A 25,862-nucleotide genomic window follows, 5' to 3' on the forward strand; every position below is an offset into this window, starting at 1 on the left:
GGGTGTGGGGGGGAATCCCAGCCAGGCAGCCAAGGACAGGGGGAGGGACAGGAACAGGTATGTTCCAGCCCAGCTTGGTATGCAAGGGCACAAGAGGCTGTGCATCTGAGATGTGGGGGTGGGCATATCTTGTGGGAGCTCCTACAGCAGCAGTTGCTTGAAAACTGACAAACTCCATCTTGCTTCATCCCTGCCAAGACCCACATAATAAGTCCTTGCATTTCCCAGCCTCTCCCCACTGCCCTGGGGACAGCTGCTTACTGTGGTTTTGAGTCAGTGTAAGCAGCAAGTCCTGTGTATCAGCTAGAGAAGTTGACTTACACAGCTCATCCTTCATGTTTGTTGTAGAATTGCTTGTGCTCTTCCTCAGAAATGAATGAGTTTCTGTGATTCCTTTGTCTGGTGTATGCAGTTAATTAAAATTTCTGGGTGCAAAGCTTTTTTGAATGTAATGTCCTATATAGATGTTATTATCATTACCAAAATGATGTTGAAACCCTGCTTATCTCCATCTTATTTTCCTACTGTGGTTCCTTTGGAAAAAGGCATAATAATAATGAATAATGTGACGATACCATCTTTTCTATTGCTTTAGTTGTCTAGATGTGTCAGTATTATCTGTTTCAGCAGTCATCATTGCACGGAATCAATATAAAGTCTTATTAGGAGACTGCATTACAGCTTAAATTACACTTAGCGATCACGTTGAATTTGCTTGTCTGTCCTCCAAGCAAATTCTAAACCAGAAAGCTATTGGACCTTAGTTCTCCTGATGTACATCACCTTTACAAACAACTCAAGTCTTAAAAAATTAAATTCACTCAAAAATATAGTGTCCTGTGTTCTTAGAAATGAAACAAATCCTATCAATTCACTCTTTCCTAATTAAAGCTGGAAAAACACTTGGTTTATGACTTGGAGACAGACAGTAAAGAAACAATATGCATCACTCATTTACTCTTTCCTTCTGAGACTAGTATCACTGGATCCCATGTATTTGGTTTTATTATGAGTTTCTACAAGTTGTAAGCTAGTTGATGTGTAAATTAGTCCTAATTAGCATGACTGCACATCAGCTTGAAGCTTTCTCAGTAGCTAATACAGCAGTGCTACAACTAGCTGCATAACTGAAGAAATGTGTGGCCATCACTGTCATGCTACACTGTTGGAATTACAAAGGTATTGCAGTCTATTAGTAAAAGACACTGCAGGTTAGAAGATCAGGTATTTTGGATCTTAGAGCAGTAGGGATAAAATCTATACAGAGCTTAAGGTGTAGTAACAATTTCTTTGAAATAGACTAAGCAAAACCATTCTTTTTTAATAATAATAATTAAAAAAGCTATAGATTTTTTTTTTAAAAAATCTAGATACAGATCTGGGCACCACAGAAGGTGCCTAGTGAATGCTAAAACAAAGACCAAAGGGCACTGGAGAGAGACATCCTTGTCATCTTTTTGCTACTCTTCTCTCACCTTACTTGCATCCATTAGGCCCAGAGGGGTTGTGCTGTGCATGGGGCACCCCACCAGCTTTGCCTGTCTGCAGTCCCAGCAGCAGACGGCCCTTTGTTTTTCTTTTCACTTTTTTCAGCTTTTCTTTTTCTAAGTCCTGTGGTTTATGTTTTGTTGCTCACCAGAGGGAGATAACAAGAATAAACTCCTTTGTTCCAACCAAGATAAAAGCACAAGAGGGAAAGATGGCATCCTTCATCTTCCTTCAAATCAACACAAGGTGGTCTGAGAGAATGCTGTATGTGTGAGGTTGTGGATTAAGGAGGTGTATTGAGCCAACATGAGGCCAGGGCAGTCTGCTTCATCCTCTTGGCATGCAGCAGCAAAAGACTCGCAGGAGAAAATTTCTTTCTGCAGCAATTCCTATACATTTCTATCCAAAACATCTATTTCTCAGTAGGAAGGAAAGCAGTAACAAATTGTTCAAGATCATGGTTAGCCAAAAGATCCTGACCCTGCAAGCTGCATATCAGAATCTCCTATAAAGCTTTGGGACCAGTTTGCAGGCGGCAGCTTTCTCAGGGTTCCAGCACTTCATTTTTGCAGGATAAGGCTACATTGGGCAAGTTGGTGATGGCAGTCTTAGCAGGACATGATGTTTGCTTTTTCCCACCACGGAGAGCTCAAATAATCTCCTTAGCACACTCTGCCCTATGGGGGCTTGAGAACTATTCTAGGCCTATGAGACAATGCAGATCAAGAATTAAAGGGTAACTGCTCCAGGTTTAGATAGCACCCTGAGCATAAAAATCCCCACTTTTTCTAAATATAGCTTTTTCAGAAAGAGTTGTTTAACATACAAAAATCAAAATGAATATAGAGCCCTTGGTGGCCTAGATCATTAGATTGAAGTTTCTTGTCAAGAAGGTATTTTTCCCTTTACTCCAAAAATGAAATTACTACATTATCCAATGTCATATTCCATTTACACTTTAATTTTTCTACTTGAAGACATTTTTATAGAGGTCTACCCTGGCCACTGCTCTGGAGCTGAGGTGACTGGGAGCAATCTATAAAGTGATTAAGACAAAAAGGGGACAGGGTTCACATTCCCTTAGTTAAGGAGACATCAGGCATGAAGCCTCCCCCATCTTAGCTTGGGTCACTTATTACCTCAGCATTGTTACCACCAGCACTAACAATTTTATGAACCTAGGCTGTCATTTCCCAGGCTTTTCAATGGTCTTAAAACAAGTTCTCAGAAAAAAAATTCCTTTGTTATGAAATAAAATAAATGCAACTCCCTGAAAATACTTGTTTTATCTCAGTATACCTTCTTGGTTTTTTGATGGATTTTTTTTGATCAGGCCAGAAAAGAAAAAAGGATAATGCCACAGTCTTGATCTATGCTACCAGGCAGCAGATTCAAACCCTGGATGTTGACTAGAGGAATGGATCTCTCTGGTAGCCCCGCTTCAGGTAGCAGGGTTCCCCCTCAGTGAAACACTTTGGCAATGCATTCAGTGAAATGCCAGGCATATCAGTTAATATGGATCTTGCTACAAAGCGTGATTTTTGTGCACTGAAAAAGTCATGCATGTTCCTTACTCAGAGGCTATGCACACTCTTTTCAAATTCATTGTCAAAAGCATAAAGAAACAAAATTATATTTCTTTAAATATAGCATATCTTATTTTTCTAATGTCCTTACTTTGCAGTGAGTTTCTATACATAATGCTGTGCATTGTACAATATATGTTGGTAGTATTATTGAAAAGCCAAGCACAAGGGAAGAAAAAATATTAAGTTTATCTCATTTTCTTTAGGTGCCTCCAGATAAAATTGTAAATGTGTGTTTTCATAAAGCTTTCCAGTTCTCACCATCCAGTACTAATCAAAGCTTTATATAAATTCACTCATCTTGTCACAAGCACAGAAAAAGTATGGGGTAATTAAAAATGTTATACATGCATATGACCTGATAATTTTGCATATTTTGCTATCTTTGTTTTGAACTTTTGCAGGGGAAGTCAATGTTGTCCTATTAAGAGAGCTCTTTTATATGTGTGTGTATTAACCGTAGCAGTACTTGCACCAGCAACACAAAATTCACACATAAAGTTGAGCTAATACAGACAGAGGGACATTCACCCTCTTCCCAAGAGCCTTCCAATATAATTTAAAATAAGTTGCAAGGGAAAGGAGTCATCACTGGGAAGAATAAAGGGAGAGGACAGGATGTCTCAGATAGCACCGAGATACATAAGCCATTGTAGATTTAGCTCTTCTTTTAATTTCCTATGTAGCAAGCATCTGGCTGGGTGGGTATTTCTGGCTGCTTCTGATATCAGGGAAAAGCAGGAGCCTGCTCTGCTGGGAGCTGCACAGACAGATTTCTTCAGTGGGACATTTCTCCCCTCTCAGTTGAGGCCACATGGTATTTCCAGAGGTATTTCCATGGTATTGCAGCTTTGTTGCACCCAACAAAGCTTGTCTTCCTGAGAGCCACGTTGCCTTTGTAAATCAGGGCAGTGCTGGGGTGTAATTGTTTCCTTGTTATTTGAGGTCTCTCTCTTCCATTGGCCAGAGCTGTCCCTGAGTCAGAGGCCCAGTGCACTGTGCACTGCAAAACTTGTGAGAGGCGAGGTGATGCTCTCGTTAAAGTAACTCTGAATCCCTTGGGAACATCCTTACTTTCAAGGAACTCAGTTTGTTGTTTGACCTGTTTTCTTCAGAGAGGCCACTGGAGAACACAGAGGAAAGATTTGACATATGGTGCTCACACTGATACATTAGGCAGAATCACAGGAATACGTCATTCATGAATCATTTTGCATTAACTCACCTACAGCTCTACAGAGAATACAACTTGTAAAAAAAAATCTTAAAATGTTACCTGAGGTACTGCATAGCAAAATGATTAATAATTAGTAATCCACTAACAACAACCAATTTCTAAAGTTTAATAGAGTTCTATGATGAAAGGTTGTTTCAGATGGTTATAGGGACTATAGATTTTAGGAACTATAGATTTTATATGCATACGTATGTGTTTGATTTCTTACTGCCTTGGATTTTGTATAATCATATGGATATGGAAAAAATGCTAGAAAGCTCCATCAAGTCAGACAGATAGTGACACAGTTTGGATATTTACAGATGACCAGATGGGTGGAGAATTCAATCCTCTTCTGTGAAGACAAGGGTGAAAGACCAGGCTCTAAAGCCTAATTTGGACTGCAAGAGATAGGAATGTTTTTATCAATTAATTAATAGTGCATTTATTCCGTGAACCACTTGTTTTAGTGGCTTCTGAATATATCGTTTTAGCAGTCTTTTTTATTTGCAAGTCTCAACAGATCATGCAAAAAAATGAATTGTGTCTTGGCAGTCACAACATTAGTCTGCTACATATTTAAACAGACTATTGAAAGAGAATTTTTTAACATCTAAAATCCAAGCACCTGGCAAAGAGAGTGTTTTGCAAGGAGATTGGTTATTTCACTTGACAGTTTTATTAAACTTTAATCACCTTCTCAATGAGCACATTGTTTAGTACCTGCTGTTCCTATGGCCTAAATCGGGGACTTTTTAAAAGATGAATACTTATTTTTCTGATTCTCAAGCACAGTGCAGTTCTGCTGTCTTTCATTATTAACTGTAAACCAGAGACAGAAATTGTGGAGATAAAAGGAAGCAATAAAACAAAATTAAAGTGCTGTCAACACTAGATTTGTCAAAAATTTAATGAGCTTTGCCATAATGGGTGTTGATCATAGGTAATATATCAAATGCCATTCATCACTCAACAAAATAATATACTTTTAGGAGACAGTTGTAACTGTGTTCTGCAATGATGTGGGTAGTTATAGACAAGATTGATGTGTGCTGTGAGCAGGTGCCATTGCTACCATGCTGCAATTAAAAGCTATGTGCATTACACAATGTTAAAGTTGTCTCTTACCCAGTATTTGCTTCACAGAAAGCCTAAATAATGGTAACAGAACACCCAGCTCAACTGGACCTATCTCCTGATAGCCATTCCTATGGTTTTATGCAGATAAGATGTTTCCCTCTATTTCCCTCTAATCTCCGATTCTCCATGCTGCAAGAACGCCTGTGGCATGTGCAGCTGAGGCATGTTAGAGTCAGTAGGCAAAGCTGTATGGTAAGTCTGGCAACTGTGGATCCCCCAGCCCTGTGAGCAAACACCCATTAACAGCCAGGCCTCATGGGAGACAGCCTTTATGACAAGCATTATGCAATGTTAAAATTTGTGGCACAGGGAGCACAGAGAGACACTGTAATTGCTCTGTCATTGCCCCTGGTACCTAGGAACCTTGCCTCCAGTTATTTTCTAGGAAAGTGAAAAACCAGAAGAGTTTACTGAAGGACTTAAGGGCAGATTTTCCAGCTGAGTCAGATCTTTCATTTGCCTTCAATGTTTTTTCTGCAACTATAAATCTAGTTGTTTCCATTGTTTGCTTTCACTTAACCCTTGTGGGGATGAGAAAATTAGGTCTCTCACATCTGATGGGTGCCATCCTCCACTCATTTGCATTGGTGTAACCAGGTAGTTGCTAAACCTGTGCAAACAAGAGAGGAATGAGTAGTTATCAGACCAATCACTCACACCTTGTGGGTGTGCACAAGTATTCTCGCAAGTGTCTTGCCTGATGGGGAATCTGCTTGGAACCTGATCCTTTGTGTCCACCAGGAGTTGTGTAGAAATGACACCCTGAATAAAAAAGCAGTTGACTTCAGAGTGGACACATGTACTTAGACATCCAAAAACTGGAAATCATTTCAATTGCACAATCACCTTTATGTTGTTTTTTACAAAAAATACTGGCTGGCTTTCTTGCTAGCACAAGTTGAGAAGATTACATCAAAGATAATTAAAAAAGCAGTTTTAGAGGAAAGCTATGGTATGTCAGACCAAGTCCTTAAAATTTCTGTTGATCCCAGTAGTCTGACTTACTCAACCGCTTTCTCCTTATCAGAGCCCTCTTCATCTGTAGAAGGAGTAGCAAAGAGTCTGACAAAATCTGACCACGTATTACCTGGACCTGGTTGTAAGGTTCAATACATTAATATTTCTGAAGCTAAGAAAAAAACGTTTATATGCACTAAGATTTTACTGGTACCCCGATCGGCAGTATTCAGTATTCTTCAAATATGTAGCCACTGCTTTATTTTAACCACCTTTTGTCACTGATCCATGTGATATCAAGACATCAGGACATCAGCAATGTAGGCCAGAGCCTATGGACTATTACATGAGGCTATGGCAGATGTTCTGTGTAATCTAATATGGAGAGGGAGGGGAAAAAAAGCAAACCCATAGTAGCTATTATCAATGGCTCATGCCATGCGGTGCATATAGGACTGGACCTGACACTGACATTGAGTTACTTAGCATTGAGGGGCCCAGGATAGACCAGGAAGCTCTAAATCTGGAGCATTTAGAGGTATCCTAAATGTCAGCCAAAGCATAAACAGTATTGTTTTGCTTTTTTGAGGCATGCCAAATCACTTTTGGATTGAGATTTGTGAAATTCCTTTCTAGGGTGCTCTGAAAGATGATATCAAGGTTGTGAATGGCTAACCAGCTGTTTAATGAATTCCTAATCCAATAAATGCTGCAATGAATGGAAAACCTCATTTTGTCTCCAGTCACTGTTAGATGAAGACACCAATCTCCTGAGATTCCTTACAAAATCCAAAACAGTGCAGCCCAGTTCAACACCCAGTAGCCAGGAAGTTGACTTGGATCAACAGCTGAGGAGTTTTTGGTCCATCATTTCACTTTGGATATTCACAGTGTGTGGACATGACGAAAGTTTGTCTTTCTCTTATTTCACAAGGATGAAATCCAAGCTCAGTGCCTATCACTGCACATACAACACAGCAAACCCTCAGTCCAATACCTGCATCACCCCGTGCTACTCCAGACTGAGGGAGAACCACCTGCCAGCAGCCAGCTTCCTTGGTAACTTCCTGTTCTTAAACCACAGTTCTTCATGGTCATGTCGTTTGTTTCAGTCTGTTTTTATTGACTGGGTAAATAACTCCCTTGATTACAGCAGTTACAGTTTTCCCTGGGGTTATGTTTGGCAACAAGCTGCTCACCCCTCCTTAACTGCACTGTTAATTAGGAGGTCTGTGTTTCCCTTCTTGTCAAAAGAGACTAAGCTCCCTGCCACTGGAACTCTTTCTTCTCCCTTCTCCTACAGTGAGAGAACAATGATTATTCACTTGGTTATGCTTCAAGTCTTCTGGATGCTTTTAATAAAATCTGTAATTAATATTTTGAGAGGATTTCTACCTCCTGCCCCTCCCCCCATGTCTGAGCACATCTTGAGCACAACTTTTTAATGGCAATAAACAAAACCAAAAAATAGTTAATTACACCCTCAGCATGACTCTGACATTTCTCTGAACGATGCAATAAGTCTTGGATGGCTACATGTGAATGTCTAAAAGATGTCAGTGTTGTACTTGTAACAAGCAACCTGACTCCATTAACTAATTATGGGTTAGAGGGAAAACACTGCCAAATCTTTTGTGGTGTTCAAATACAGGGATGCTGGACTTTCTGGGAACACAGAGCAAGCTATTAGTGCCCTTTTCCAGGTTTTAGAAGAAAGCAGCAATAGTCTTTCACCTGTTAAAATGTATAAAGAGCATGAAAGGCTTGAATGGACTCCAGCTGAAGCCGAAGACAAAACCAGACGTCAATATAAGCAGAAATGAGCCCAAAACATTCCCACATGGGAAACTGATAATAGTATTGTTTCTAAATACTGAGTATGTATTACTTACTGCCATCAGATATCACAGACTGAGAGTTTTTAGACTTTGAAAAAATTAGACATTTATGTTTCTAGATACGAAATAATCACAAGAGATTGTGTTCATCTCACATAACCTGTTTATAGCCAAAGGAGGGAGAAAGGCACCTCCTGAGACTGACTCAGTTTTTCAGTTTTTAGGCTCCAAGTTTAAAATGAGATGCGCCCTTAACTTACAAGAGAACATACATTTCACATGTGTAATCAAGAGAAGACAATTTTTCAAGCAAGACATACTACACTTTCCATATCTAGGTTACAATAAAAATTTATTATTAATATGCCACTGATCACTATCAGGACCAGAAATCTGGAATATACTGAGGATGCAGCTTTCTGTATTCACATAATGTGCACTTGAAAGGATTTTGTATTTTTCTGAATAATAAAGTGTTAGGCCTTGCCTGAGGTAGGCTGTTCAACTAGATGAATCACAGATCTGCTAGGAAGACTGTCATGTACTTAGTAATCTATTCTTATTCTTACCTATTTTCATATTCTTTTAAGAGCTTTATATTACATTTTAAAACCTCAACCTGACTTTCTGAAAGAAGTATTATTTATATAGTCATTGAACAAAAAATATATTTATTGGCTCTGAAGAAACATACTATTCTCTACTATGAAGTGCCATGTTCAATACTTACAAATCCTTTAGCACTTTGTACAATAACACTTCCAACTGCTTTTGAGTTTTGGGAACCCCTTTTGTACTAAAAGACTACATAGATAGGTTATTACAATGCCTTAGGACAGAAATCACAGGTGTATTTAAAAACTTGAGCCTAGGAGAAGGAGATGTGATATATGCCATATCTATGCAGCCTTCAGCATCTATTGTGATGATATAAGAAATGTCAACTCTGTCACATGCAAAGTGTGGATTAGATAAAAGTGACAGGGAGGCAGATTGAAAACTGGCTGAAATGCCAGGCTGAAAGGACAGCAGTCCAGTAAGGACTACTACTTCAATGAAAATTCCTATACAACTTTCTCCATATATTTCATTTTGGAATATTTTAATTTCAGAAAACTTAGAAACTCCTTCATATTTGACTTTATGCATTTTTATTTATTAATTTTTAAGTGTTTCATAACAATCAGGAATAGTAGCGCTACAGAACAGAGGGAATGTTAAATTTTTTAAATCAGTAAAAGTTAATACATTTTACTGATTGAATTTTTTTTTTTTAATATCATATCTCAAGTTGATTCATTTCAGTGCACAGGGAATCTAGAGAAGGTATGCTGTCCAACCACAAAGTAGTAGTTTATCTTCATGATTCTAGAGCAAAATTAAAATAACAAGAATATTTCCTCTATGTATATTCAGTATGCTTGCTTGTGATAGTGCCCATTACATACTACAATAGGTATTTTATGACAAAAATCAACATTAAAAAGATATGAAATTACATTATCAAAATTTTAAAATAAGTTTTGCATATTGATTTCTATGTGAAAACCTCATTTCATTAGAAAATAAAATTGTGTCTTGAGGCAAGAAAGACATTTCAAAAAGTCCTAATTTCCAGCAAATTTGGAAATCTGTTTAGCTCTCTCAATTTCTCCAGATTATGACTGTTTTACTAATACATTTCATAAGCAGCATCTGAGAAAGAGCATCACATAAGAAGAGGAGGACCTGATCCCCTGCATGTTATGTATACAGAAACTGGAGCTGAAAGTCTCCCACGCAGCAGAGGAGAAGTCTTTCTGGACATTTCCAGCCAGATGTTGAGAAGCCTCAGTTTCCCTGAAAGGAAAATGTCTGCACATATTAAAGATACTCAGTGGCATCCAGAACCATGTTCTGATGGTCTCTGGTGAAAGAGCCTACTCAGGGACTGCCAAATAACCACACTGGCAGCATGTGCTGGGGAGGGACCCTGGGGAAGAGGAATGTCCTTATGGTGCTTGAGCAGGACTGCTACAGAGAGGAACTGGCCTTACCTGCTGGGGCTGATCTGCCATGACAGACATTTGCAGGCAGAAACGTAATTACCATGTTCCAAAAGGAATACTGAGATTAAATGAACTACAAAGAGACAGTAATTATAGGAGAAGCAGAAAACAGTGACCTTCATGTCCTGTTTTGATATATCTGGCTCCAAAGGCTCCTTATTCACCCCAAAACAGTGGGATCCCATGTCTCCATCATCCTAGTGCTGAGATCATTGCAAGAATCAGGTACAAAGCTCTCTGCAGTGCACAAATATATGCTGGAAAAGGGCCACCATGCATTTCTGTCCAAAAATAAGATCTGAAACCCTAAAACGCTGGTAAAAAAATAAAAACGCTCTACTCTCTTGTCACTAAGCAAGTATAAAAAAATAAAACAAGAGAGACTGAATACATATGCCAGACATTAAAAGGAGATCTAAATTCAGTAAATGGGAGTTCTATAAGCACTGTCTCTGATAGCATATTCTATTTCAAGAAAGGCATTTATTTCTCACTATCTTATCAGTACCCCAGTGGTAGTCTGTGAACTAGAGATAAACAGAAATAATTTTTTTCTGGCTAACAAATGAATTCTTACAGTCCTGAGCTGTTTAACACATAAAGACTTTTCTAAAATGGCTATAGTTTGCTCATTTCTCAGATGTCTATCTCTTTTCAGGAGGGTATCAGAGGTAAAGTTTCCACGGGCTTTAGAGTCAACCTATGGATGCTCATTAACTACCCAAGAACAGGACATGTGTGGCTTCTGGGGAGGCAAGTAGGGAAGGATGAAAACAGAGAAGGCAGCATCTGAAGGACAGAAGAACAGACACCAATCTCTTGACTGTATAGAGTAAAAAGGGAGGAAAGAGTTTGCAGTTCTCTTACTATGTTTTCCAAGGAAAGACCTGCTTCCAGTGTAGGAAATTAGGTAAAGAAAAACATGCAGGCGAAGGCTTATGGAGTCACTTAGTCCGTGATGCTACAGTCCACACATAGCTCTACAGGAACTAATTTTCAGAGAAGACTTGTTTTGATCTTAGAGGCCAAAAGGTCTGTTAGATCATCACATTGATCTTCTTACCTATTAGCATACCAAAATCTGTTTTTCCTCAGTTACTCCAGTATACAGTCTGGTAGCATGTATATTTTTAATATAATGTACATCTTCAGTAAAGGCATACTGAAAACCTTGAAAGACACCCTGCTTTCCCCTGGGAGCTTGCTGTAATGGGTCACGTTACAAACATTTGCTTTATATCTAATTGGAATCTGACTGTTTTCAGGTACCTATCACTGAATCTTATTATCTCCATGTCTGCTAAAATAAATGGGCTTTTCAGGCTTGGTATCTTCTTCCCAGGGGAATCCTAATGCAATCCTGTCATCTTTCAGTCTTCTGCTTAGTTAGATGTTAAGATATTTAAATCTCTTTCTGTAACACACTTTTTTTTTAATAAAAACCTCCCCCCCCTTTTTTTTTTAGCATTTATTCTGTTCTGCATCCTTTGCTACACTTTCAACCTCTTTTTTGTATGCAGACTTTGGTTTTCCCTACTGAAATCATTGTGTTTTCTACATTATGGAGTTATTCTCCACTAGACTGAATTTGGAAATCCAAACTCTATGATCTCAAAGCTTCTCAGATGTCCAAGATGTAGCCAAGATTAATGTAAGCAAGCTAAAGAGCAGATATGACTACGTCAATAGGCTTTTAAAATTTTAAACAATGTAAAATAGAAGTGCTGAATTTTCCAGTCCTCTATTTTCCCCTCCTAATTACCCATCTCCACTCTTTATATACAGATCTGCTCTATATTTAATAATTGGATTATCCTATTGTTTGGATTTCTTTATTCACACTGTTTGGATTTTTTTTATTCATACTAGTCTTTTAATACCTCTCCCTCCCACAGGGTCATTTTTTGCAGCTCTGCATTGCATTTTCGTGAGAGGTATACACTTGCAATTACAGGTGCTCTATAAATCATCATCACTGTGAATCACAGACATAAATAAACAAGGTTGATGAAAGACCTTTTACTGCTATCAGTTACAACATAAAACGGGTTCCACAGACAAGCTGTGACCTGTGAGATCAGATTGGTATCTACAGTTTTAATCTCTGTTCTTGGCTGTGGTAGAGAAAAATGGCTATCATTTATCACTAGCAAAGCATGCAGTAAGCAATAAGAATGTGTGAGCTCAACTACATTAAACAGCAGCTGCTGTGCACATACATAAGCAGTGATGTACCATACATCTACTACAAACATTATGAATACATTGTGATTATGAACACAGAGACATTATAGGTGACTTGAAACAGTAGAGTTCAGATAAAGTGTAATTGCAATGAGCAAGCATCATTAACTAATTTACTTAAATAATCAAGGGCCCACTAAAATTTCTCCACTACACTGTGGAGAAACCATACACTATTCCAGTTAAACCAAAGAAAAAGTGCAGGGGAACTATCCAAGTAATGGAATAATTTGGCTACTTTCGTTTCCTCTTTCAATACACTGTCCTGGCCATAAGGCTAATAATCCTGGTATACAGTTCAGGACAAACAGTGCATTGCTGCAAGCGGCCATATATATTTACATTTTCTTATTTTGAAAACAGAGACACTGCAGTACTTCAGGTATGATCAGTACAGTTCAGCCTATTTGCTTCACAGGTTATGGAATCCACACCGATGGCTTGATGTCTTAAGGAGCTCATCTGACAGTTTTGATGCATCTAATCACTGCCTTCTAGAGGAAGAAGGGGAATGAGTGCCAGCGACATGAATCTACCAGGCAATGGCTCTGTTAAGCCATCCTCTGTCTACTCTCTCATCCATGCAGTGGCATGAAATCATGTACTTAACATGTAATGAACAGAGTTCAGAGGACAACTTCTCTTCCAGTTTAGATAAAACATTGTCAGACTCCACAATGCTGAATATTTCACACAAAGCAACAGTTACTTGTCAAGATTCACTCTGATAAATAGTTGTAATTTTGATAATTTCATCCAAAACCAAAATATGCATTGATTTTGTTCAGAGATTGTACATGCCTTCAACAGAGACTTTCAATTTGAAATAAATTCTTGAAATATCAAAAAAGCTAAATTACTGAAAGATAAGATCTGAAAGTTTTAGTGTTTGAATTCTTTCTATTGTAAGTCGAAAAGGAAATCCCATATCAAACTGCTATTCTATTAAGGAAAATATTAAAATGGTTTCAGACAATTATAATGACCAGTTCTGCTCACATCCTTTAGTTTAGCTGTAGCAAAGTTTTTCAGCATAAATTTGATCTTGTGCAAAATCACAAAGAAGTCACCACTGTCAACATCTAACATACAGCATTTACACTGGTACTTCAGAGCTCTGCTGAGCTGAGGCCTTCATGAATAGCCTTTGCCTTCACAACACTACAGATGTTAATCATTGCACCTACTTTTCCAAACAACAAAGATAAAAAATATTTCCCAAGATTACTGTTGCTATTGCTATAAATTTTGCCTCAACTTTGTTACAGATAGCTGATCTTCAATTAGTCACACAAGCAAAACTCATCTGCTTTATATGCATACAGGCCACTACATTTTAATTAGTAACACAAACAAGAAGAACTGATATCAACAAATTAACTGTTCTTTTAATCATAGAATCACAGAATGGTTTGGTTTGGAAGGAGACCTTGAAGATTATCCTGTTCCAACTCCCCTGCCATGGGCAGGGACACCTTTCACTAGACCAGGTTGCTCAGTGCTCCATCCAGCCTGGCCTTGAACACCTCCACAGTTAAGGCACCCACAACTTGCCTGGGCAACCTGTTCCAGTGTCTCATCATCTGCATAGTAAAGAATTTTTTTCCTAGTATCTAATCTAAACCTACTCTCCTGCAATTTGCATCCATTCTTCCTTGTCCTGTCACTACATGCTCTTGTAAATAGTCTTGCTCCATCTGTCCTGTAAGTTCCCTTCAGGTGCTGGAAGGTCACAATTAGGTCACCCCAGGGCCTTCTCTTTTCCAGGCTGAACAATTTTAATTCTCTCAGCCTGTCCTCATAGGAGAGGTGCTCCAACCCTTTGATCAACTTGGTGGCCCTCCTCTGGATTAGCTCTAACAGATCAACGTCCTTTCTGTGCAGGGGATCCCAGAGTTGGATGCAGCACTCCAGGTGGGTTCTCACCAGAGCAGGGGGGTAGAATCACCTCCCTCGACCTGCTGGCCACACTGCTCTTCATGCAGCCAAGGATCCAATTGGCTTTCTGTCCAGATGCTGCACTCTGAGAACAAGTCTGTGATTTGTAACCTGAGAAACAGTGCCCAAGAGCCAACTTCCACAGAATCATGAAGTCAGAACGAGTTCTTTTCGAAACTTTTCAACTGTGAGTAGAAATGAACAGTAGCTGTCCATCACAGCTGAGTAACAGATACCATGAGAATAGGGACCATAAATTAGGGGCCTGACTGAGACAGACCTAGTACACAACAAGGGCATTTCAGCATGCACTTCAGCAATATCGGGCTAAAGGACCTGGCAGTGGAGCTAGATGGTTATTAAAGAGAGTGATTTGAAGAATTCAGAAATGTCTATTTCTGAATTATGCAGTACTGTTTCAAGGTTCTGTCAAAGTTATGGGTGTTTTCCTGTGTTGTTCTGAAATGAAAAGCAGAGTTGAGATAATAATGTTCAGTGAAGGATATTAATTTAAAACATGGACAGGGCTAAAGCATACTATCATCTGCTTTATGATACAGAGAAGCTTGTAAGGGAATAAAATAAGGACAGCAGAAATGTTTGATTTTAAGCTTGGTGTTTTCCTTCAAATACGGCACTAAAGGGTATAGTTTATATTCTATCACTGTTCTGATATTGAAAAATCTCATTTTCTTGTACTTCTGGGTGAAATGGGAGTAACTGCAGTGGTGCTGGGCATCCTACATAGTCACAAAGCTAGCAGGAGCAGCCCAAGACTGCTGTGGAGAAGCAACCCCAAAGCTGGAAACGTTTGGAGCAGTATTTGTCACCTGTTATACCACTTGATTCAGAAACATTTTTGGGGTCAACTTCAAGCTATTCTGCTGATACCCTCTAGTACAAGGCTAGTGTATCTTATGATCCCAGTAAGAAAGGTACTGAGTCTCCATAAGCTGTTGTGTAAAATACCATTTTCTGGAGCTAACCCAACAAAGAGAAAGAATACAAATAATCTTACACCCCTTCAGGTACTGGGAGCCCTGAGTTGTGCAGCATCAGACAGACGTCTGCTCAGGGCATGTATGGATCCTATCCACAGAAAAGTTCCCTGACATTTTGGTTTTGAGTCCTCTTCTAGAATTTTCTTATAAAAAAAATATTGTATTCGTCATATCTATTGTCAAACAACCACATGTTTACATGAGAGCTTGCTGCTCCTCTTTAAGAACAAGAAAAGGCCACACAGGCGGTGTAATCAGCAACACAGCCTGCGAGCTGCCTGCGGGCTCCTCTGTTACCATGGCCCAGCTTGAAGGACAAGCTGTACTTGCACGACAGTGCAGCACAGCACTGGCCTATGCCTGCTCACGTTGGCACTCTACATGGATCACTAACTCTTTGATGCACAATAGTTTTCTCATTAGGATTGTTACAATCCCAAAGAAAAAAAATCTTGCAGCTGCTTAAGGTTTTAGGCTTTGCTTCCCTGCTATGGACATTGGATGGTGCTCTGTGACACTTCGGTAGCTCCTTAAGGTGAGCTCTGCCTATTATCAAACATGAGACACAGCAGCAAAGGATTGTTGCTCAAGGGTCCCTTTATTATCAAGCAATAGGGCCATGGGATTTGCAGACAGGCTATGCCCCAAGGTCAGGGGACCATAACGATGCAGAGTGCATCAGGCTTCTCCCAGCATCAACCACAGCATGCACAACACAGCTGCAAGCACAGGGGCAAGCATTCTCCTGCTGTACAGGGAACAAGATGCTTATGGCTCTGTCTGGGATGTAGGATATGTCGCTGCTTCCCTTCTTTACATAGACACCCTGGGACTTCATCAGATGATTTCTGTTTTCTATAGCAAGTGGCGAATGAGTATGTGGACGATACAATTAAATCTCACATCTCACCTTGCAAAGCATTTGCCAAGAACACAGACTGGGTACTGTAACTCTGAACATGTTCAACATCTGGGGAACATCTGCTTTTGAGGGCTGATCTGGGATCATCATAGCTCTTCTTACACCAGCTTCACATGGTTGTCTCTGGGCTGTTCTACAGAATGGATTTTCAAGAACATTCTACTTACTAAGGTTCTACATTTATTGCTCAATCTCATGCTCACTTTACATTTAATATAAGTGGTATGCAGTACAGCAAGAATTAGAAATTGTCTCATAGCACTCCATGTAACAAAATGAACTGCTTGATTGATCCTGCAAGCCAAGCAATATGAACCATTCCCACTGACTGATGGCTTTTTCTTCAGGAAAATCACTTATTTCACTTTCCAGCTAAATTTCAGCTCTCGGATTTGATAATCTGCTATCATACAGGTAATGAGGAAAAGTTATTAATTTAGGCCTCTGTTCAGGAAGAAAACTTTAACGCTAAGCCTTGGAGCTAATTGATCTTAGAAAGTCAGTATATTTAAAAATACACAAAAGTTTGTATGAAAGCATAGCTCTAATACACACAGAGAAATAATAATTTTGCCCACTATATAAAATATTTTTTATGTTAGTTTGTTTTCTTTTGTATAACTAAAAGGTTTAGTGCATGAAACCTAGTTAACCTTAACAGAGAACACTGGCAAATTTACAAGAGCAAATTTGATCACTATATGGTTCTGAAAGGAAAATATAAAGTATTTTTCTAAAGAAGCATAAGGAATACTGATGCATTACAAATTAAAGTCATGTAGATATCATTCACAGAAGCAGCTTAAAGGGGAAACGTACAGTTTAAAGAAATATGTCCATTGGAAGAAGCTACTTTCTTTTACATGTTTTAAATTACAGGTAAATATTATACATAGCCTCAGCTGACAAGCATACATGTAGCCCTATTTAAATGATACCAATTAACACTAGATAATCAGTACAACCTGCACTATTAAGTTTAGATTAAGTGTTAGGAAAAAAAAAAGTTATGGACATCTCAATATATCTTCTATCTTCTAGGACTCAGAACATTTTTCTAACTTTCCTAAAATATTTTAGAAAAGCAATTTAGTGTTTTAAAACTCTAATTTATTAAACAGTATTTCTTCCTTTATGTTTTTGCCCACATTTTGTCTGTGAAGGCAACAGAATAAATTATAGGTCTGGTTTTCTTCTACTTTTTCATTTGGGCAAGTGTAACGTTGTAAAGGTAAGGGCATTTGGAAAAGTTAAGGAAGGGCAAAAGGAAAAACACAAAAAGATGAGAGGAAAACAGGTAGCAGATTACTGATTTGATTGCATCCTGACAACCTCCTTCAGTTATGGCCTTTTTTGAGTTTCTGGAAGGTGCTGCACAGAGATAATTCTTACCCTCAGACCATGTCTTCTATGCTTAGGAATACAGCCTCAGAAAAACTGGCCATGTTTACCTTTGGATTATGCTCACAAACTGTTGAAAAGAACAATCTGCCATGAGCCTGAGCTGCAGCAGGGATCAGGTCAGAGCTGTACTAACAACAGCACAGTAGAGATGACTGAACTGCATGGTAGTGTACATTTTCTGGCCCTTTTTAATGCACTATCACAAGCCACGCAATACAGACTGTGTCTGTGACTGACCACTACCAGCGACATGTTATCCTTTCTGTTAGGTGCTTGGGTGCACAGAGCTTTTTCATGTTCGGCTACAGAGTTGTCCAAACTCACTGTTCACTGTGGACTTTCATGCAGAAGAATATTAGGTAAGCTTCGACTTGAGTGCTAGTTTGGGTCTACGCTAAATATCCAGTACAGACAGAATAAATATAAAGTGATCTACCAAATATATGTGGAGAGTTGGTGGCTCAACCAAGACTTTTCTTAGTCTTGTCTGTATGCCTTGCCCAACAATTCCTGAGCCCTGGAACACTAATTAGTAACACTAATGTGTTATTTCTTGATAATTTTTCTGATTCTACTGGTTCAGAAAAACACTGAAACTCACAATAAACTCCACATATTCTCAAATAATATTAAATTAATTTATTGGTATGATAATCAAAACACTCTGCAGTCAGGGGACTACTCATAACCCCAGGAATCATAGCCATGTGAAAGAAAAGAAGTCGTGTTCTTCACTGCTTTGCTACTTTAGGACCATACAACAAGGTTGTGATGGGACCTTGCAGGTCACTGAGTCCAGGCAAGTCTTGCTGTCAAAGAGATTTCATAATCTTTTTTAGAAGCATTCTGAACTCAAAAACTGCTCCCACAGCACATTTTCCAGGGTGTTACGCAGCTGTGCATCAAATTTGCTATGCAGGGGGACTTCCATTGTTGCTCTGCAAGAAAGCTGACCTAAGAAGAGCCTGCGGCACACGTGGACCTGCTGTGTGATTGCTAATATGCTGATTTGGAAAAAGTTGCCGAATATTGAATGTGACCTGGCCAAAGTAACTCTGTGTCTCACCTGTCTGAGTGGGTTTTTCTTCATGAATAGTGTGTTGTAATTCAATATGAGACTTAGAGAAGCAAGGCTGGGAAGCTGCAACAGCCCTCCATTAACTGCTTCTCATCTTATACTTACACATGTTCTCAAGACTATGGTTTTTTTATTACGAGTGAAGATGCTACTTGCAGGCTGCAGGCTCAATAGCTTTTTAGGCCAAGATGAAAGCCTATGGATTAAAACACAGTAGAGGCCAAAAGATATTTCAAAGGGTTAAGAGAGAAGGCGACAGTGGTTTGATTTGTGGGCAGAGGGATCCGCGAACTGAAGTCTATGCAGAGCTTGCTGTGTAAAAGCTGGGAATAAACAGTGGTCCTCAGAGAGGAAAGCAGGAGCCAGTGCCTGCTCCCACAGCCCTTTAGCTGAAAAAGGTACCAAAGGTGGAAATTTCAACATTTGAAGCAAAACCTGCAAAAAGGAGAAAGAACTAAGGAGTCAGGAAAGATTCACAAGACAGAGCCCTCTAACACTGTCTTTACCAGAGTCACAGAATCACATCCTCACCAAGTCAGGAATTGCTCTGACTTCTCTGTCTTCCTAGAAATCATCAGTAAGACAGTGAATACTGCAAGAAGCCCTAAGGAGTCCCTTCAGGAAGGCTTCAGTTTCCTCTCAAGCACATACAGGGAAGCTCAAAAGTAAATGATTAATGGCCCAAAGCTTTATTTGATCTGCTGCTACAATTAAAGTAGTGGCTGGCAAAGCTCACTGGCCTCTCCCAGGTACTAATCTATATTGGGCTGTTTCAAAGAGCTCCTGAGAAACTGGAGCTTAGATAACCTCATTAAAAGCTATTTGAGAGGCATTTCAGTTACATTAATGTACTGTATGACTACTGAGTATACCCATACTGCTCATATATAAAAATACGAGTAAGTCATCTGTCAGGTAGCCAAGGTTCTTCAGTTATGTCTAAACGGAATACAAATATTGGCATTTGGATATAAAGGATGGTCACTGACTGAAGATGAATTCAGTAAGTAAATTCCATCCACACATTTGGCTAGTAGTGACACGTGATCTTTCTATGAATGCACTTAAATGTTACACCTGTAACTACCAAATTCTAACATTCCTCATGACAAATACCATATGGAGAGACTGAGCAGTTAGAAATATAGATTTGGGCAAAGGTAAGATTAATTTTATAAGCTACAGGCAGTTTTCACAAACAGTATTTACTTATCTGAAAATATGTACTTATATAATGTTTCATCTACCTCAGTATCATACCTAGACGCTTTTACTGAAAATTAATAAAAACCAGCTCTGATACTGCCAAATGAAAGAAAAGCTGTTATTTTTAATGCTGACAAAGAATAGCATAACACTTTTAAAATTGTGAAAAATTAAACAGCACCTAAAATTATTTAGTCATGGAGCACTAGGTCTATAAAGACAAGGGATGGCACCACCCCCACTGCCTTCCTGATGCAGTTTCATAATTTCTTTTGTGCTGGACCTACAGTTCATGGAGCTGTCTAGAAACCAAACTCAGAGGACCGACCCTGCCAGTAGCAACACTATGTTGCTGTTGTTGTTGTCGCAGCTGTTTTACTTTTCAGGTGGACTAGGTCCTTAATTTGTCTCACAACCACACAAATTCTTCTGCCAGCAGAAGGGTGGCAGCAGCAATGGGTGGCTGGGAGCAGGACAGTCCTTGTCCACAGCAGGCCAGACCATGCTGAATGCAAACGGATGTGCAACGAGGGCCTCAGGGACATGTATGTTCTTGGGGATCTGAGTCCTAGAACCATCATCTCATAGATGTCCTGAGGCAATGAGTCTCCTGACTCATTCCCTTATGTTTTATATTTAAACGTTTTACTGTTGAATATATGATTTCCATTCTTTTCAGAGCAGATTTTGAAACTATCAATTAGTATTGATTTAAGGTCAGAATAGTGTCACCTACTTAAAATATAATTAGAGACAGAAATCAGAGTCCCGATACTCCCAGTCTCGATATTCCTGAAGTAGAGAAATGTTTCTAAATTGTAATTTGAAGCAAAAGGAATTTTTTGCTTTGATGGAAAAATCTAAATTTTTTTCTTCCTTTATTGCTAAGAAGTGTGCAACTGGAATTTTTGCTTCCTCATAAAATATATAAACTTCAAAAGCTTTTTATTTAAAAATATAATCAAATCTGAAAATTTTAATTAAAATGTAGAATAGTCACACATTTAGAAATTGTTTCAAATAACATTAACCTTCTTACACTGCTCTAGGTTCTACATATATTGCAGCACAGGATTTCTTCAACGTTTTTTAATAATCCCATCAAAACAATAGGATAAGGAGTATTTAAAGTTCCGCTTAAGCTAATGTTTAATTTCAGTGGTTGGAAACTATCTTGATTTATTTCAGAAATTCAAACTTCATATGAAAATATTTAAATAAATGTCCTCAAGTGAAGCATTCCTTGTACAAAGCTGGAGTTCAGAAATTAAAGAAGAAGAACACAGAAGTACAGCATAATCTTCTGTCCCCCTGACCTGCATTTGCCCACGCCTGCAGCTGTGACAGCTCCACTATGATAACTACCTGCTTACAACCCTGCTGCTGTAAGGACATGAAGCTCCTCCTACCGAAAAGGAAAAATGTAGTGTGACACGGACAATGGATTAAGCACAGGTAAAGTTTTTCAACTTCACATATACCACTTACTTCCTATAGTAAATTCCTTTTGGGGGGTCAGGGGAAGTCACTTATATTTATTTTTTAAGAAAAATGAGAAGAAAAAATACAGCCCTTAAGACAGGCTGGATCACAAGAACTGCAAAAATCAATTCTGACATAAGACCCCGCTTGATATATCCAAATTTCAGATTTCAAGCACGCTGGAGAGCACCTCAAGAAGTACCACCACTGCCAAGGCATAGACAGTTTTGACAGAAGTCTCTTTAACTTGCTCTTACAGATCTGCAACAAGGGAAATCCCCAAATTTCCCATGCTGTCTCTTCTGGGGCATCACAATTCTGATATCTAACCTAAATCTCATGCTGAGGTTTCATCTGCTGTACTGCTTGCTCTTTTGTCTTCACTGTGGACTTTCAGAGCGCTCATGTGCCACACAGGCTATATTCCTGTTTGTTCATGCTAGGATAGCCATAAGCCTGGTGAATCATGCTCAGACTGAGGTTCACTATAACCTCCTGATTCTTCATGGAGCTGCTCCCTACTTGGCCGTTCCCCACCCTACATTTCTGCAGCCATTGGCTTCGACCTTGCCTTTGTGCTTCAGGAGCATCCTGATTCTCCAGAACATTTTTCTAGTTTGTCAAGATCATTTCTGAAATCTAATCTTGATCCCCAGCATATTCCCAGCCTTCTCAGCACCACAGTCCATGTTACCCACAAATCCAGCAAGCGTGCTGCCTGTGTCATTATCCATATCACAGGTGGAAAACTTCGACGGCACTGGATGAACCTCTGCGTTTATAAAGCTCTGCATTTCGACGGCTGGCAGCTGAGAACTGCTCAGACATGTAACCGTACAGCCCCGCATGCAGTTCTGCAACTAGTTGTCCCTTGCTTTGGACTTTATCGAAGTGCCACAGGAGTCAAATCCACGCTTAAATGAACTATAATCTCATTTTTCTCCCTCTTCGTTTATCAAAGAGGGACGTCGAACTTACAAAGCCGCCGCTGTAGCTTCTACACCTTTGCCTCACCCTCCGCGCGTCCCGCAGCGCACCCGGCGCGACCGCGGCCCCCGCCGGGGTCACCATGACGACCCGCCGCCGCTGGGGCCGGCGGGGCGGCGCGCCGGGGGTTGAGCCGCCGGGCTCCCAACCGGCCGCGGCCAACAGCCACCGCCTACACCCACCGCCTATTTAGGGGCGCCGGGCGGGGGGGCGGTCTCCGTGGGCCAGTGGCGAGCGGAGCTGAGCCGAGTGGAGCCGGGCAGCGCGGTGCGGTGCAGTGCGGGCTCCCTGGCAGCGGGGCGGACAGGAGGGAGGCAGGCAGGCAGGCATTGCCCGAGGCGTCACTCTTGTGGTGGTTTAGAGGATTTTATTCCCCCTCCCACAATTTAATTTTATTTTTGTGGGGTTTTTTTGTCTCCTCCGAAAGGTACCGACGTCGGGGCGGCGATGCGTCGTACCGGTGAGAAGAGCCGGGCGGGGCGGCGGGAGTCGTGCCCCGCCGCCCTCCGCAGCACCGGCGGGCGGGCCGTGCTGGGAATGCTGACGGAGAACGGGCAGCAGCGGCCCGGCCGCCAGGTGAGCCCCGCTGCCGGCGGCACAGTCTCCCTCCCTGCCCGCCGAGAGGCCGCAGTCCTCCCCGCGGGCCGGCGTGGGTGAGCTCCCCGTCCCCGTCGGGCCCCGGGGCTGGGGCCCTGCCGCCGGCAGGAGCGGTGCACGCACCGGCTCTCGAGGCTGCAGGTGAAGGCCTGGGGATGACGGGCTGAGTAGGTGACTCAGGCTCCAGTTATATAAGTGTGAGTTTCCCGAGAAGCCCTGCTCAGTCCTAACTTGCAGGCACTTCCTCGTGGAATTACTCTTGAGTAAATAATTCATCCTGGAAAAAAGGGAGACTTGAGCATTTACCACCTGTAGTGTAGTGGGTAGTTTAAGGAAGGGCTGTTCACTGATGCTTACCCAAAGGTGGGTAATATGGCCACACTGCTGTGTGCTGGCCATATTCCCTTCAAGGTGCCAGAGCCTTCAAGAAGCTCAAGTTCATGGCAGGTTGTCTATCTGGCTTTTCTGTTCCTTGGATCTTCCTGGGGTCTGCTGGTGTGGCAGGGAAAATGTTACCATGCTGACTTACAGGATCTAACATAGCAGCTAGTACATGTACACAAACTCTTCTTGGTTGTGACTCTATAAAGCCCCTAACTGAGTTTGTGGCTTACTGGTAGTAGACAATGTGAAGGACTGTAGCTTGGTCACACTGTAGCCTGTACTCCTAGGGATTGCAATGCTTAAGCGCAAAAGTTCAGACTTCAGTTTTTCAACTCTGCTTGAAGTGCCTTCTTGCAAGTGAAGTCCTTCATAAGTCTGTGGCAATGCCTAAGCACTTCTGTAATGTTAACTTGCTGCACTTGCAGCTGCTCCTTGCCAGAATTAAATGTGGAGCAGACTGCATTTTCCAGCCCCATTAGAACCAAGCAGCACCCTTATTCTCTTTGGTGTTAGGCACTGAATGTGGGGCTGCTTCCCCCCCCCATTCCTAATTTTCACTACACCTCACCCTTTCTGTGAGGAATCTGTCACAGCAAGACAGCAATAGGTGGTAGTTCTGAAGCACCAGTTGTATCTGGTGGCTTTTTCCATGAACTGTTATGTTATTGGTGTCTGTTAGGCAAGGAAAGTGGTTTTCTTTTTGAAAACAAGTGGCACTTGCTGTTTTCTCCCTGAGTAGCCCTTCCACAGCATATATTGTGTGCTCTGCTTCAGGGTGCTGCTGTTACCAAGCGCTTCCCTGGCTCTGAAAACACCATCCCTTCATCTGGAAAAGATGAAGTGCCCAGCTGCTTTTTCAACGCGGCATCCAAGCAAGGGTTTGCTATCCACATAGATGACCCAGAAGATAAAGAAAACTACAGCTACCAAGTGTCTGAAGAGCTGGAATCAGGCCAGTGTGACCTGAATACTAGTGCAATGACATCCAGTATTCACCTGCTACTGGATCTGAGTTCAGGTAACTCCTGTTACTACTTAGATGGTATCCATAGTGCAACTACACATGGGGTGGCTATGAACTGTGAGGCTGGTAAAGTAGTGAGTAGCTTATGTCACATATATAAGACTTCAAGGTAACTTTGTTTGTGTCTACATGAGGCACAGCACTTCTGAGCTAAAAATAGGAAGATGCAGGAGGAGGTGAAGGAAGAGGTTACTTACACAAATGTCTTGCTGCTTCCTATTACCTGTTAGGATCTCCTATGGTGGTGGACACATCCTTCCAGTCCCAGCCTGAGGATCACATGGAAGATGTCATAACTCTGTCTGTGGAAGAGTATGCAGAAGACATCCATCAGTACCTCCGAGAGACTGAAGTGAGTGGCTTGTAAGAAGCTTACAGGTATTTGTGGTCCCTGTGATGGGCTACAATATTGCAGAGATGTATGGCTGTATGGCTGCCCCGGGATAACCCAAGGCTGCCACTGAAATACAGAGGAGAGAAAGCAAATAGTAAAAGTCATCTCTGAAGGCAGCATATAGTCAGTGATAAGATCTTTCAGGATTATTGTGTTCCTGAAATTTCCTGTGATTGGAGCATCTCGACTCTTTGGGATGAAGAATTCTTGCAGATGGGAATAGAAAGCTGAAAAAAATACTAAAGCAGTTTGATATGACCCCACTGACAGCTGTCCTGCTATAAGAAGCAGTTTTTCCTACCTTTGTGTCAGAGTAGTGAAGTGCAGGCTCCTAATAAGAAGAGGGGGGGAAAAATGTGAGTTGTTCATTTTCAGGTCCTTCTGAATGATTTAATTTTTTGATGGCAAAGGGTCTCTGTAGTCCAGGAAGTCTTTTACTGTTCTGCTGCTAATATAGTAGCTTCTATCTCTTCAGTGCAGAAATACCACTTTCTAGAGATGCCACTAGCTGGTAATTATTACAACTAGCACTATAATTGTACTTAGTAGTAATAGTTATTAACAGTGGAACACTGCTGCTCATTTTTGTGTAAGTGTAAAGAATGTTAACCAGCTCAGAAGTCCATAGTTCTCTTTGAGGTGAGCATCCTGATTCAACTCTTTCCAAACAGCTAAGATTCAGGCCCAAGCCCTATTACATGAAGAAGCAGCCAGATATCACAACAGGAATGCGTGCCATCTTGGTAGACTGGCTGGTGGAAGTAGGGGAAGAGTATAAACTTCGGACAGAGACTTTGTACTTGGCTGTGAACTTCCTGGACAGGTTTCTTTCCTGCATGTCTGTTCTCAGAGGGAAGCTGCAGCTTGTAGGAACAGCAGCGATTCTTCTGGCTGCGTAAGTATTTCATCTCCTGAAATCTTGGTGAGG

The 25,862-nt window shown here is 40.7% G+C and overlaps 1 protein-coding gene across 3 annotated transcripts in view; it reads left to right on the forward strand.

Annotated features, from left to right (window-relative positions):
- Nucleotides 1-22,648: 22,648 nt before the first annotated feature.
- CCNA1 (cyclin A1) overlaps nt 22,649-25,862 on the forward strand; it is a 5,752-nt gene continuing 2,538 nt past the window's right edge. The window contains exons 1-5 of one of the 3 annotated variants that reach the window (XM_017818533.1): nt 22,649-22,857; nt 22,963-23,111; nt 24,291-24,534; nt 24,771-24,892; nt 25,606-25,829. In XM_017818533.1, coding sequence (XP_017674022.1) covers nt 22,983-23,111; nt 24,291-24,534; nt 24,771-24,892; nt 25,606-25,829 — 719 coding nt within the window. In that variant the 5' untranslated portion in view covers nt 22,649-22,857; nt 22,963-22,982. The remainder of the gene's footprint in view (nt 22,858-22,962; nt 23,112-24,290; nt 24,535-24,770; nt 24,893-25,605; nt 25,830-25,862) is intronic. The other 2 variants (XM_017818536.1, XM_017818534.1) reach the window with 2 other exon arrangements.

Source organism: Lepidothrix coronata, unplaced genomic scaffold (genome assembly GCF_001604755.1).
Source record: "Lepidothrix coronata isolate B3197 unplaced genomic scaffold, Lepidothrix_coronata-1.0 Scaffold69, whole genome shotgun sequence".
NCBI lineage: Eukaryota > Metazoa > Chordata > Aves > Passeriformes > Pipridae > Lepidothrix > Lepidothrix coronata.